This window comes from Sarcophilus harrisii, chromosome 4 (assembly GCF_902635505.1).
Source record: "Sarcophilus harrisii chromosome 4, mSarHar1.11, whole genome shotgun sequence".
NCBI lineage: Eukaryota > Metazoa > Chordata > Mammalia > Dasyuromorphia > Dasyuridae > Sarcophilus > Sarcophilus harrisii.
In genome coordinates, this window is record NC_045429.1 from 160,150,199 (window position 1) to 160,164,660 (window position 14,462).

A 14,462-nucleotide genomic window follows, 5' to 3' on the forward strand; every position below is an offset into this window, starting at 1 on the left:
ATGATTTTCATGTACGTTCAGGTTTGTCCAGATTATGGCATGACATTATATAGAAGCTGACCAAGTATACTGTTTTTTGCATTTTGGCATTTATCAATATTTGTAGAATAGAACCTGCAGCTGCACATTTAATACTGAATTACTGTTTTTCTTAATGACACTAGTAAATACATCTTTGGTTATCAAAATATTCCTACCTTTTAAAAAATTAAGTTAATGATTTGCTATATTTAAAAAAAATTAAAAGTTAATGATTTGCCAAATCTTACAATAAACCCATTTTGACTTTCCTGTTTGCTTTGATTTTTGCTTAATGATATGTCAATATTTAAAAATCTCTAAAAAAGTTCATATAGAGGATTTTTTTTGGTAATAGAGAACTTAAATTTTTCTAGTTTAACTTATATCAATTTTTGTACTTTATATATTTATTTTATTTTATAAATATATATACTTATATAAAATATATTTTTAATTTATAAATTATTATATCTATATATCTACATATTTACAAACAATAGAGGGAGATGTGGCTTCTGTATATCATATTTACTTGCATATTTTCCCCTTTGATAAAGATAGATAAATTTTTAGATATTTTAGATAGATATTTTCCCCTCGATAAAGATGAAACTCTATGCAATCTAGAACTTAAGAATAACTGCCTTAACATAGTTTCATATTATGTACATAACCTTTTTTTGAATTAAGGGCAAGCTCTCGTCAAAGTCCCAGAGAAAGAAAAATGTTCTTTGAGTCACCATATTTCCTTTTGGCCATGTGTTGAGCACATTGAATACTGCAAAGTGCATTGAGGGGAGGGGAGGGAGCACTTTAAAATAATGTTTTGTTCTTTACTAAAGTTCAGGTGATGGCCCTCACTTCTGTAGTAGAAAAGTTCTTCATAATTTCAGGTTCCCTTCTTGCAAAATTCCTTTTTTCCAAAGAATATACAACCCAAGGAAATTCATAATGCATGGTAGTATGCAAGTAACCTTGAAATCTGTGTCACTCTACATGAGTTCTGCTAGATCTTATAAAATGGAAAGTTTTTGAGGATGAGCTCAGCAATGCCATAAAAACATATCCCTTGCCTGTGTACCAGCTTGTTACAATTCAGAGAGAACCATCACAAGATGCAGTTTTGAATTTTTGCAGCTATAAACAACTTATTTGTTGACTAAATTGAAGAGATGTGATCTGTATAAGTGGAATAAAGTTCTGAACTTGGAGAAATGATGGATTCTTAGAGTAGAAGCATAAACTTTTAACCTGGTTATCTAATGTATTTTGAAAGAAAGGAAAATGATGTCACCTCTAATCTAGATCAGAGATTTTTTTGCAAGCTAAGAACTCAAGAAGAAACTTTATCTTTATTTTTTCCTAGTTTTTGTAAAATTTTTTATTTTGAAAATATTTTTACATATGTTTCTTTAAAAATATCTTTAGCTTCTTAAATTTATAATTAAATATTAATTTTAAATTATGTCTCATTTCACATGAACTTTTGGAACTTTCTGAGTCCTGCCTTGTTAATTTTTGCAAGAAAGCTATTAATTTCCTTCTGTTTATTTTACTTAGCAAAAGTAATTAGGAATAACTTAAAGCTTTTATTTTTAAATTCCATATATTAAAATTCTACTTTAGCATTAATGCTTATTATGTATCATTAACATTATTAATTACATAGTTATACATACTATAACTACATTACTGTATGTCCTACCGATTTTATAGTTCAAAAATTCATAATTAATAATCCATAATTGTTCAGACATTGCAGAGTTTGAGATGGGCAATAAAGGTCTCTATACATTAGGTACTTTGATTACATAAATGAATTGACTCAGATAAGAATAAATTTTAATGAGAATATAATAAAAATAATTATATTTGTCAGCTCTAAACTGAAGTGCTATATGGAATTAAAAATATTAATAGTTTATACTTAATATTTCAGAGATCTGCGATTTTGTCAGTATAGTACTTCACCCATTACAATCCTCCTACAAATCATTAATTATTGAGGATTTCTGTGTTTGAAAAAATGTATTGCCTTGTGGTCAACCTGAATATGAATCTTTCCAAACTTAGAGTGGTAGTTGGATGATAGATATCCTTGAAGACTTTCCAATTTCCTTCAAAATATTAAGGTATTCCACAGCAAAGATAATATGATTTAAGGATTATCCTTCCCTGAGTCATGCATAACAAATTATTAGATTGCATATTATTTGACAGTATTTGGATGATTACTTTTCAGTGTGGCATCCCTTGCTGAGCTGCAACATAATGTAGATGAAGAAAATATCAAAAAGAAGAAATCATCTGATGATGTATTTACTTCAGATTTTAATCAAGGGAATGAAATCAAGGCAGAAGATCAGATTGTTGAGGAAAATGTGGAATGGCCAAAAGCTAAAACAAGAAAGACAAAAAAGAAAACTAAACCAGGTTTGTGATCTATATAATTAGAAACACATATGATATTTCCTTCCCCAAACTTTTTGTCTTTTAAAAGCAAATCAAGTCACTAAAAATAATTTTTAAATGGACATATAGCTTAATTATACAATGGAAAGATCACTGGATTTGAAATCAAAAGACTTCAGTTTAGATCCTAGCTAGATGTCTTAGTTTTGAGTTTCAGTTTACAGTGCAGTGGAGCTGAATTAAGATGATTTCTTAAGGCCCTCTTCAGCTCATATGATCAATGTGTTTGGTATTTATTTAGCACAACCTTTCAAATTCCACTAAGGTATTCTGGTACACATTTCTCTCTCTCTCTCTTTCTCTTTCTCTCTTTCCGCCCCCCCCCCCCCCCCCAATTCTGGTCCCAGCTCACTAGCATTTGTGTAATCTGTCAAAGATTGTCTGTTTCTTTGCTATCACATCTGTATATAAACATACTGACAATTAAGCTCTCTATGTTGTTCATTCACCCATATTTCTTTATCCAGTTGGTTAGACCAAACTTTTCATTGTAATCATTAACCGTATGTACAAGTCTCTGTAGTTTTCTGAGTTCGATGCACCTGAGAAAATGTCTTTTGGCAACTTTGAACATTGTGAGGTCTTTACTATCTAGAGGAAACAACAAATAAATTCATGAAACAGATCTGATAATATTTGCAGTGTTCACACATAGATTTCCTCACTTCTATAGAGGAGGTGTGTAAGGTGCATCTTTTACTAAACTTAGCACTTTAGTAAGGTGCTTGCTAGAAAGCAAAGATGCTTTCTTTGGGACCAACCTTAGACATTATAATTAAACTTCTTTCAATAAATTTGTGTTGTTTTCAACTAGTCAGTCAAGTACTGATTATTAAGTGCTTACTTTAGGCCTCTGGTCTGTGCTGAGAACAGGGGAATCCAGAACAAGACAAAATTAAAAACTTCCTCTGTTCTTAAGAAGTTTAGATGCCAATGGAAAAGATAATATGTAATTAAAATGCTATGTGGAAGAAACTTCTAAAATAGAGAGAAAATCTCTAGTGGCTAGGGATTTTGGGAGAGTTTGCTCCAGAAGGTTGACTTTTAAGAAGTCTTAGTGATATCAACAGGTAGAGATGAGGAAGGAGAGAATCATGTCTTAGGTTTAGCCATTTCAATGATGTAGAAATGAGGGATGAAATGGTGTGAGGGAAGAATAATTAGAAGGCTGACTTCACTGGACCACAGAATGTATGAATGGGGGAGTAAAGCATGAGAAGACTGGGCAGGTAGGAAAGGACAGGTTAAGAAGTCTGTTAAATACCAAGGATTTGATATAATCTGGGAAATCATAGAGGACCATTAGTTTATTAAGCAGAAGAGTAAAAATCACTTTGGAAGTGATTTTAGTAAAAAATCACTTTGGAAGATTGATTGGAGAGACTAGAGACAAGGGGACAAGGCTTTTGGGATGGTTTGGCTAAGAGGTGATGAAGGTCTGAACTAGGATGATAACTGCATGATGGAAGAGAGAGGGAAAAAGTAGATTTATGCAAGAGAAAATATGAAGTTGGAAACAACAAAATTTGGCAGCAGATTCGATATAATTCAGGTGAATGAGGTAAGAATAACAAGTTGAGAATGATGGAAGGTTGCACTTTTCTTTACTCTTTGTATTTCTCTTGAGTTCCTAGTTGCCATTTCCTTTCCTGCTATATTTTTCTTCTTAATTTTAGCTTTTTGATAATTTTACAGAACTCATTTTTTTCTTTTTTCCAACAAAGGTGACTGTAGTCAAGGATCATAGTATTTTTGTTTGTTTTTAGGATTATAAGATTTAGTGCTGAAAAAGATCTTAGTGACTATCTAGTCACAGAACATATGTTGCATGAACTAGTAGAAACCATGTGATAAATGCCTGACCATGAATCTTTTCTACAACATCATGAATAACTTCTGCTTGAAAACTCAGGGTAAAGGGGAACCCATTATAGCTTAAGGCAACCCTTTCTACTTTGTGACAAAATTGATTGTTGGAATTTTTCTCTTAAATTAAGCCTAAATCTCTGAAATATATGCTAATCTTAGAAAAGCTGAAGATATTTGTCAGGTTAGGTATGTAGTCAGTTCTTGTTTAGACTCATAGAATTGTAGAAAGGAGAAGAATCAAAGGAAGATTTGACCTGCTGTTCTGGAGGAATAATGACAAGAAGCCAGTGGTTGAGATACTTATTTTTCTTCTATTGTCTCTGCCAAAGGATGAATGTTTTTGGTTCATAAAGGCTGAAATAAAAAATATCACTCATAGAGTTGGAAGTCAACAATGGGCAGTGAGATAGTAAGAGAGCATCATCTATCCTTGATGATCTGGTCAGCAGGACCAGATCAGCTTAAGTTCAAGATCCTTAAAGAACTAGCTAACATTATCACTAGGCTCTTTTCAAGGATTTAAAAGAAAAAGCCAAAAACTGTGGACAGTAGAAAGGTACTGCAAGATTGTAGAAGGACAAATGCTTCAGTAGAGAAAAAAAAAGGGAGAATATGGAAGTCTGCAAAATGTAGGCTAGTGAACCACACATGTAGCAGAGATTAATAAACTCTTGTTGACTGAATTACCCAGAACCCAATGTGGTCTCTTTCAGTTACTCTCATGAAGTAAGTAGGACTTAAAATATAACAGAGGTTCTCATATGACATGAAGGATCTGTGTCCGTTTTGGGGAATTTTTTTATTTCTGAGCCTTTTTCTTTACTCAAAATCTGGGATACATATCAATGACATTGATTATGCAGATAATTGCTAACAGTGATAATTGAAAACATTTATAAAGCTTACTAAGGTTAGCAAAGTCTTTTTCATATGCTATCTTATTTGAATTGAGCCTCACAGCAACTGTGAAGTCAGTACTATTATTATCCCCATTTAAAAAATTAGTAAACTGAGAGATTAAATGATTTGTCCAGATTCACACAACTAGTAAATATATCTGAGTAAGTATTCCAACCCATTTTTTGCCTGTGTTGAAGTTAAGCCCTTCATTATACCACTTTAGCTGCTTATTGAGTTATCACCAATTTACCTCAGTCACACAACTATAAAGAAAAAAAAATTACATATCAGAAAAGCCCAGTGGAACTGATAACAGCTTATGGAAACATATGCAAAACTGAACAATCCTTCCCTAAAGGTCTTTGTAACTTCAGCATTTATAGTCATATTATCTATCCTAATTTACTATGTAGTTCCTTCTATTTCTTGTAGCTCCCAGTAGATGGTATGGATTGTGTTTTATCATAATTGCTTCCTTTGACCATCCTGTCTACTGGAGTCACTAGTCTCTTGCTAGAAAGGACATTCCTTTTATTTATCTATTTTTAAATTGTGGATCTCTTTCTTGTACTAATTTCATAAGTGGAAAATTTTTGAGTTCTACCTATTTTGTTGGAGAAACAGTTTGGCTTGATTTATAATTCGGGTATCAGGCCAGACTAAATATCTCTACTTTGGCATCTTCCTTCACTAAGGTTCCTTCATATCTTGGGCTTAACATGTTTTTCTGAGAATTCAGGAATATGTCTTGCCACTCACATTTTCAGATGGGTCTTTAAGATTCTTGGGCCCTCTGAAATCCTTGAAAAATGTGATGTGATTGCTGAGCAGCTGATGGAGCTCTGTGGATGTTTACCTTTTCCCAGTCTTTTTAAAAAACCTTTTTTTACTTTTCCTCAAAAGTGTTTCTTATTGTATTTTCAGAATTTTATTCTTTGGATTACTACTCTTCTTCTGATAAATTCCTTTGGAAAAATTTAGGCCATAGACCCAACTTCCTCATTTTGTACACAGCCTACCCCAGATCACATGGACAGATAGTGATAGAGTTTGAATTTAAACCCAAATGTTTTGATTCAGAAATCTAAAATTTTTACACAACTGCATAAAATTGTTTATTCCTCCATTTTTAATAAAGGGAATTAAAATATTTTATGCTTTTCTAAGAAAAAACATAGGTTCCTTTTTAATAGTTTTTTTTTTCTTTTTCTCAGTGTTTCATGGTAGAAAAATAATTTCCTCACCCCTATTTTTATATTAAAAATATTTTAATATTTCATTAATCATGTCAACCCATGTATATTATTTAGCTTTTTGTTACTTTTGTTTTTGCTTTATCTTGGCTAAAAGAATTGGAAAAGGGAATTTGTATTTATTGATGGGATAGATTCTACTTATTGATAGTAACTGAACAATTATTGATAAATTAACATTTTTAATTGTTACCAGTTAACATATTGTCAAAAACAACTTAATAAGCAAGTTAAGCTTTTATTAAGGTACAGTAAACAAAGACAAAATTAAATGTTGATGTATGTGAAAGCATGTGACTACATGTTAAGATGTATACATATATTTGATGTTTTTGTGTTAAATTTATGCATTATGTTTTTACCTTCTATATGATATAACATAGTCCCATCTTGGACCTTGTCCAAAAATAACTTAATTATCAGAAATATTGGAGCAATGCTCTGTAACAATTCTTGAAACACAGCTATGGCTTATAGCCAAATGCACAACAATAACTTAAAGCACTCAGTCAGTGAAGCAAAGGCCTTAGGATCCATAGTAAATTTCAGATATTTTGACATTTGATTTTAATTGTGTTTTCCTCTTGTTCATAGTTTCTGAAGACAATGAAGAAAGTGGTATTGATAATGTCCAAGAAACATCAAGCCCAGAAGTTTCAAGTCAGTCCAACACGGGGTTTGATGATACCCTTGTTTTGGGAGTTTATGTCCATCGAACTGATCGACTTAGAACAGATTTTATGATTTCTCATCCAATGGTAAAAATTCATGTGATTGATCAGAATACTGGCCTGTATGTCAAGAAAGAGCACAGGTAATTATATTTTCCCAATAGTCCACCCATCAGATTTGAAAGTGGCTCTTTTTGGCCAGCTAAATGGTGCACTCGATCAAGCACTGACCCTGAAAGCAATTTAAATCCAGCTTGAAAAACTCAATACTCACTATGTGACCCTAGGCAAATTACTTAACCCTACCTACCTCACCAAAAAGAAAAAGAAGAAAATGGCTACAGTGTTAGACTCATGCATAGCAAAGTTCATATGTTAATGTGCCTCTTAGCTTATTTAATTTTAAATATTCTTACTCCCAAAATTGCAAACTGCTTTCCAAACTTTTAACTGTAAATGGCAGCACCAAAAAATAAAATTACTTAAGTATTCATAAGAATTTTAAAAAGAAACCCCCGCCGAATATATTCTTTTTATAAAAGATATGTGAGAAAGAGAAAACAAGTATGTTAAAGATTAATATATAAGACCATTATACCATTAATTAATAAGTTCTGAGTTAGTAATTTTGAGGAAAGGCAATAAAGACATACATATACCCTACCTTCAAAGAGTTTACCATCTAGTGTTCTATGTTAGAAATTTTACTTTATCAAAATCTAAAGATGGCAGAAGTTTCAATCCTGTGTATCAGGAAGAATTTGATTCTAATATTTTTGGTTTTAAAGTTTTCTCCCATGTAACTAGAGAAGTTACTTTTTGGCTTTTATTATTGGGAACCAAAATAGTTCTTACCTTGATATCATTATGACCTCTTACCTCTTAATATCATTATCAATTGCTTTATACAGTTGTCCATCCTTTTCTCTCTCCTTCCCTCCCTCCTTTCCTTCCTGCTTTCCTTCCTCTACTTGTAATGTTTTATATTTTTTCTTTTTTTTTAAATATAGAAACCGAGCAGTTTCATCTTTTTATGAACAAGAGAGAGTAGAGAATGTACTTCCTATTATGACCCAGCCTTATGATTTCAAACATTTTAAGTCAAGACTTCCAGAATGGGAAGAACAAATTGTATTTAATGAACGATTTAGTTATTTCCTCCAAGTATCTGAAGAAAGCCCTAGAGTAATTCTATTTTTTGAGGTATGTTACATTTACTAGATTTTCACTTTATTTTAACAATTTAATATATGCTTTATTACTGATAGATCACATTTAATATGTAATAATTTCTCACTTTAAATGTACAATAATTTAAGATTTTGTCAACAATGGCATCTCTGAAATCAGTGTATCAACAAAATACTTATTGAGCACCTATTTATTCTGCACTGTGCTTTTAGATGGAGAATAGTGATGGTAAAATACAAAGAGTATATGACATGATTGGAAATTTCAATGTGACAGATTTAGGCATCATGTCAGGGAAAACTTCCTAACAATCAGAAATCTCCCAGGGTGAAATGGGTCACCACTGAGATAAGATGTTCCTTCTTAACGTAAGTTTTCAGGCAAAAGCTAGATGACCACTTGTCTTATGTGCTGTAGACAGGATTTTCATTCAAGTATGGAATGAATAGGATGTCTGAGGCTCCAGCCAACTCTGAGATTCTGGGTATTATAATATGATTCTTGTCATGATGGAATTTACAGTATAATGAGAATCATTCAAAATTCAAAATCAGTAATTGCAAGACAATCTTGAATTGTTAAATGATATGATTAGATTATAGGTTTATGAGGAGTTAAAAGAAATCACTGTAAATTGAAATAAGTGCAAGAAACTTTATAGGGAAAGTGGTCTTTGACAATGAGCCTAAATGGATATGTAGAATATCGAGAAGAACAGAGAGGGAGGCTATTCTTTGTTGGGTTTGGGAGGAATGAGAGCATTATGTATTCAGGGAGAGAAGAAGAAACTGACCTAATGGCAGTTCATGGTTTATGTTTAATATAGAATCAGAATCAAAAGGGATTTTAGATATTATATACTCTAGGTTATTCAACACCATCCTGACATTTAGACATCTGTTCTGTGCTTAGATGATAGTGAACATAGTGGTAGAGAACTCATTTAAGAAGTGAGTTGTCCCATTTTCAGACAATTTTAATTATTAGGAACCTCTCTGTATTGAGTCCACATTTTCCTCTTAGCTTGCACTCTCTCTGTACTCTGTGATCCAGCTATATTGCTCTAATTGCTGATCCTTACAGACATCTTCATCTTCCATCACATCCACATCACATCTATTTCTCTTTGTCTCCTCTTCCTTGAGAGGTGAATCTAGGAAATTCATTGAGTTTAACCTCCTCTTTTTTCTTATGAGGAAACTAAGTCATTTGATTTGCTCAGAGAACATGCCAATCTGTTAGTTTTTTTGTTTGTTTGTTTGTTTCTACACAATTCTCTTAAGAAACTTTAGCTAGCAGGTCAGGATAATTGGGAATATGCACTATCTACCAAGGCAGATTCCCTGAGAGGCTATAACTAATCCTTGACAGAAAAATCAGTTTCATAATTCTAGAGCTGAACGGGTGCTCAGAGGCATCTGCTCCAACCCCTTAATGTTACAGATAAGATGATCATCTTTCTAAAAGTGATCAGAAAATAAAAGTTCATTATAATACTACTTCTATTAGTAGCCAATAGATATGTAGTGCTTTAAGTTTGCAAATTGCTTTACTAATATTATCTCATTTGAGTCCCACAATTACTATATAAGGCCCATGTTGCAGATAAGGAAACTAAGGCTGAGAGATTCTGACATCTTTCAACTTATGTCAGCCACAGTATTTGAATCTGTATTTCTGATTACAAATCTAGAGCTCTATTCTTTCATAGATATATAGAATTAAAGTTGAAAGCTATTTATCCATACATTTTAATTTTAAAATTAAAAACTAAGGGACTTGAGGGTTGTGACATCCCCAGTGTCATATGGTGTGTATGTATACCAAATAACATTGGTTTCTGTCTTTAGAAATTTCTCTGGATAAATGGATTATTTTATGGAATATATCTTAATTTTAATTTTTCTTAGACTAGTCTCTTAATACTCATCTCAATTCAATGCAACATTATTAATTATGTATATATATATATATATATAATATAATATAATATAGTAGAGGGGATGCTGGTCTTGGAGCCAGAAAGACTGGTTTTCAAGTACTGCCTCTGGTACTGACTGTGACTGGGTAAGTCAGTTAAATTCTTGTGCTTTAAGTGACTCTCGAAGGCTTCAAAGAAAGTTTTAACTTATACTTGTAGGAGTTTTCTCATCTGGAACTTTCCCATACCGTTGAAATCATAGACCAGGCCCTATTTATGTGGTTTCTGTGTAAGATACTATTCTGGATATTGGAATTAGAAAGACAAACAGGAAGAAAAAGAACAGATCCTGTCCTCAAGAAGCTTAGAGTGTACTGTTATATTGGCATTCTATAATCACTTTATTTTAGGACTTATGAAAGTCAAGTATAAATATAATAATAAAATATTTATTATTTTCATCTGAAAGTAATAGTTTTTTATTGGATTTGTTAGGTTGTTCTATTTTTAATTAAGTTTAACTTTATAAAACATGATTTATAGAAGTTTATAATTGGACTACAAATAATTATTTCTATTATGGAGGGCTACATTTTAATTCCAGAGTTAATTCTTGGATATATATATATCTATAAAATTTGTCTAGATTTAAAAACGGATCAAATGGGTTCTACTTAATGCAGACTAGTCTGATAAAGTGTCCACAACTGTAGAGAAAAACAATTCAAGATTTAGAAAAATAATAAAGCTTATTAAAAGAAATTTTTATATAGTCAAACAGAACATAGTAGTTTGTTAAAAGTTAAAGAATATTTTCGTTGAATTCAGAAGATACATGTTTTATTTTTTTATTCAGGAAAATGGTTTTATTTTAATTGACTTTTATAGCTTTAGTTAAGGCCTTTTTTGTATACCCTGAGAGTTTACAAAATTTAAAGTGCTTGCCTTTATTTTTTATTTATTTTTTGGTAAATTAACATCTTTTAAAATGTAGCAATATATTTGGCATAGTTTCTGAGGAAGGGGAAATATTTGCTGTTCAATTATCTCTCCAGTTAGTGCTTTCCAACCATTGTTTTCCTCACTTAGCCATTATTCTCAATTTTGTATTTTTTCCTAGTGGTACAATAGTGATTTCTTATTTTTCCTTCATTAAAACTTGGGTAAATTAAAGTAAAAATATAAGCCTGGAAGGGATAGATTTATTTCTATTTCGAGAAAGGGCAGCTAGGTACTGCAGTGGATAGAGTGTTGGGGATAGAGTTAGAAAGACATCTTCCTGAATTCAAATCTGTTCTCAAACACTTATTAGCTTATTAGAAATTGATTAGTAAGCTTTTCATTTATCCTTTCCAGTGTATACTTAGAAGTAAATGATTTTATTTGGCAGTCATACTGATTACTAAAATTTCCTATTTTTGCATGAGGAATTAAAGAATAGCTTCCCAAAAAGAAAATAAGTGATGAAAAATTCCATGTTAAAAAATAAGTTATTTTATTGTTAGTGGAGTTGTGAATTGATCCAACCATTCTGGTAAGCAATTTGGAATTAAACCCAAAGGGCTACCCTTTGATCCAGCAGTGTGTCTATTGAGCCTGTATCCCAAAGAGATCTTAAAAGAGGGAAAGGGATCCATATGTGCAAAAATGTTTGGGGCAGCCCTTTTTAAGAGTGGCAAGAAACTGGAAACTGAGTGGAGGTCCATCAGTTGGAGAATGGCTGAATAAGTTATAGTATATGAATGGTATGGAATATTATTGTTCTATAAGAAATGATCATTAGGATGGTTTTAGAGAGGCCTAGAGAGATTTATATGAATTGATGCTAAGTGAAATGAGCAGAACTAGGAAATCATTGTACACAGCAATAGCAAAATTATATGATGATCAGTTCTGAGGGACATGGCTCTTTTTAACAGTGAAGTGATTCAGATCAGTTCCAGTGAACTGGTGATGGAGAGAGCCATCTGCACACAGAGAGAGGACTGTGGGGAACACAACATAGCATTTTCACCTTTTTGTTATTGTTTGCTTGGTTTTTGTCCTTTCTTATTTTATTTTCCTTTTTGATCTGATTTTTCTTATGCAACATGAAAAACATGAAAATATGTATAGAAGAATTGCACATGTTTAACATATATTGAATTACTTGCTGACTAGGGAGGAGGTGGAGAAAAGGGAACGGGAAATTTTGGAATGGAAAGTTTTTCAGGGATGAATGTTGAAAACTATCTTTGCATATATTTTGGAGAAAAAAGCTATTACTTAAAGAAAATAAAAAGCTACTATTTTAAAAAATTAATTATTTGTTGTTAGAATGACTGAGGTGAAATGCCAATAAGATAATATATATTTTTCCTAGGTTCAAACTACTTAGATATTGATTTAAGTTTGTGTCTGATATATATAGATATTAAGTAGAACAGTATTAGGATTTTGCTTTCAGCTAAAAAGTATTTACAGTTAGAACATTAATAGCTCAATAAGAATTAATATGTCTTTGAATTAAATATTTACAGATTCTTGATTTCTTAAGCATGGATGAAGCCAAAGCCAACTCTGAGGTTCAAGTCCAGGAAAGTGGTTTTCGCAAAATTGCATGGGCATTTCTCAAGGTAATTTTAAAAATATTCTAAAGATTTATAATCTTCCTTCATATTTCATGAAGCTCTTTACGAAGATCTCACAGAAGGAAAGTCTGAAGCTCAATTTGAACTCACTTTTTACTGGCGCCAGACCCAGCTCTCCCTCTCCATATCTCTCTCTCTCTCTCTCTCTCTTTCTCTCTCTCTCTCTCTCTCTCTGTCTCGGTCTCTGGCAGATCATTGGCCTGGGCTACCATACTCTGTCTTCCTTATCTTTCTTGATAACACTTTTTCCTGGTTTCACTCCCTGTCTGATTTTACTTAATCAGTATCTTTTCCTAAATTAATAACTACCTTCTTCTCTCTTAGAGCATATCTGATCTTTTATTTTTGAGGTTTATACTCTCCCATGGCGAACTTATAAATTACTATCTGTTCAATTCACTCACATATCTGTATGCTCAAGTCTTAACCTTCTTTCCGTGTGACTAATATTCCTTGATTTTCACTCATCATCTTAAATTCAACATACCTGACATGGAACTCATGTTTTACCCCCTAAATTCACTTGTTATACAAACTTTACCCTTTCTCTTTTGGGCACAGTTGATTCCCCCATCCCCTTTTTCCTAATCCCAGAGCCCACCAAAGAGAGATAGGTAGATGGTTGATGGATAAATAGATAAAAATACACATAAACTCCTCCTTTTCTTTAACCTCTAACCAGCTGCCAATTCTTGTCAAGTATACCTTTGTATCTGCTCTTTAACCTCAAGACTTAGTGACCCTGATTATACTATCTTTTTTCTAGTCCATCTTCCACCTAACTGCCAAAATAATCTTCAGAGGTTTAGACCAACCATGTCATTCATCTGCTTTAAAAAAAATCCTTCAGTTGTTTCCTTTTGCTTCTATTTTTCCAGTCTTATTTCATACTAATTTATATTGGAGAAACTTCTAGGGGGCACAGTTGAGATGGCACAGTAGTAGAAACATTACATCTGAGTTCTCCCAACACATCCCTCTAAGCAACTGTAAAGCAGTGTCTCAAATTGAGTTAGAAACAACACAGCCAACAAAAGGTCAGAGTGAGGCATTTTTCCAACTCAGAAAAACGGGAAATCAGGAGAGATCTGTGACTATAGGGTGGAGATTGGCCTTGATAAATGAGTTAGAAACCAAGGGTCATATAATAAATAAATTAGCAGAGAATGTAAAAATGTATCTCCCATATCTATAGATAAGGGAAAAGTTGATGAGTGAGATAAATAAGATCATGGATAGTAAAACATGCTTTTAATTACATGAAATTAAAATTGTTTTGCACCCCCCAAAAAAACAGCCAAAATGAGAAGTAGGAAACTGGAAACTAGAGAAACAATTTTATACCAAATTTCTTTGATAAGTGCCTCATTTCTCAGTTATATAAAGAATGAGTCAAATATATAAAAATATGAGCCAAACCCCAGTTAATAAATGTTTAAAAAATATGAACTGGCAGTTTTCAGAAGAAATCAAAGCTATCAATTGTCACCAAATTGATTAGGGTACTGCAAATTATCTGAGATACCATCTCACA

General features: G+C 32.2%; 1 protein-coding gene across 6 annotated transcripts in view; it reads left to right on the top strand.

Moving 5' to 3' along the window:
• AHI1 (Abelson helper integration site 1) overlaps positions 1 to 14,462 on the top strand; it is a 225,303-nt gene that overhangs the window by 14,373 nt on the left and 196,468 nt on the right. For all 6 annotated transcript variants that reach the window (XM_031964226.1, XM_031964225.1, XM_031964227.1 and 3 more), the window contains exons 5-8: positions 2,264 to 2,454; positions 7,110 to 7,329; positions 8,197 to 8,389; positions 12,818 to 12,913. In XM_031964226.1, the coding sequence (XP_031820086.1) occupies positions 2,264 to 2,454; positions 7,110 to 7,329; positions 8,197 to 8,389; positions 12,818 to 12,913 (700 nt within the window). The remainder of the gene's footprint in view (positions 1 to 2,263; positions 2,455 to 7,109; positions 7,330 to 8,196; positions 8,390 to 12,817; positions 12,914 to 14,462) is intronic.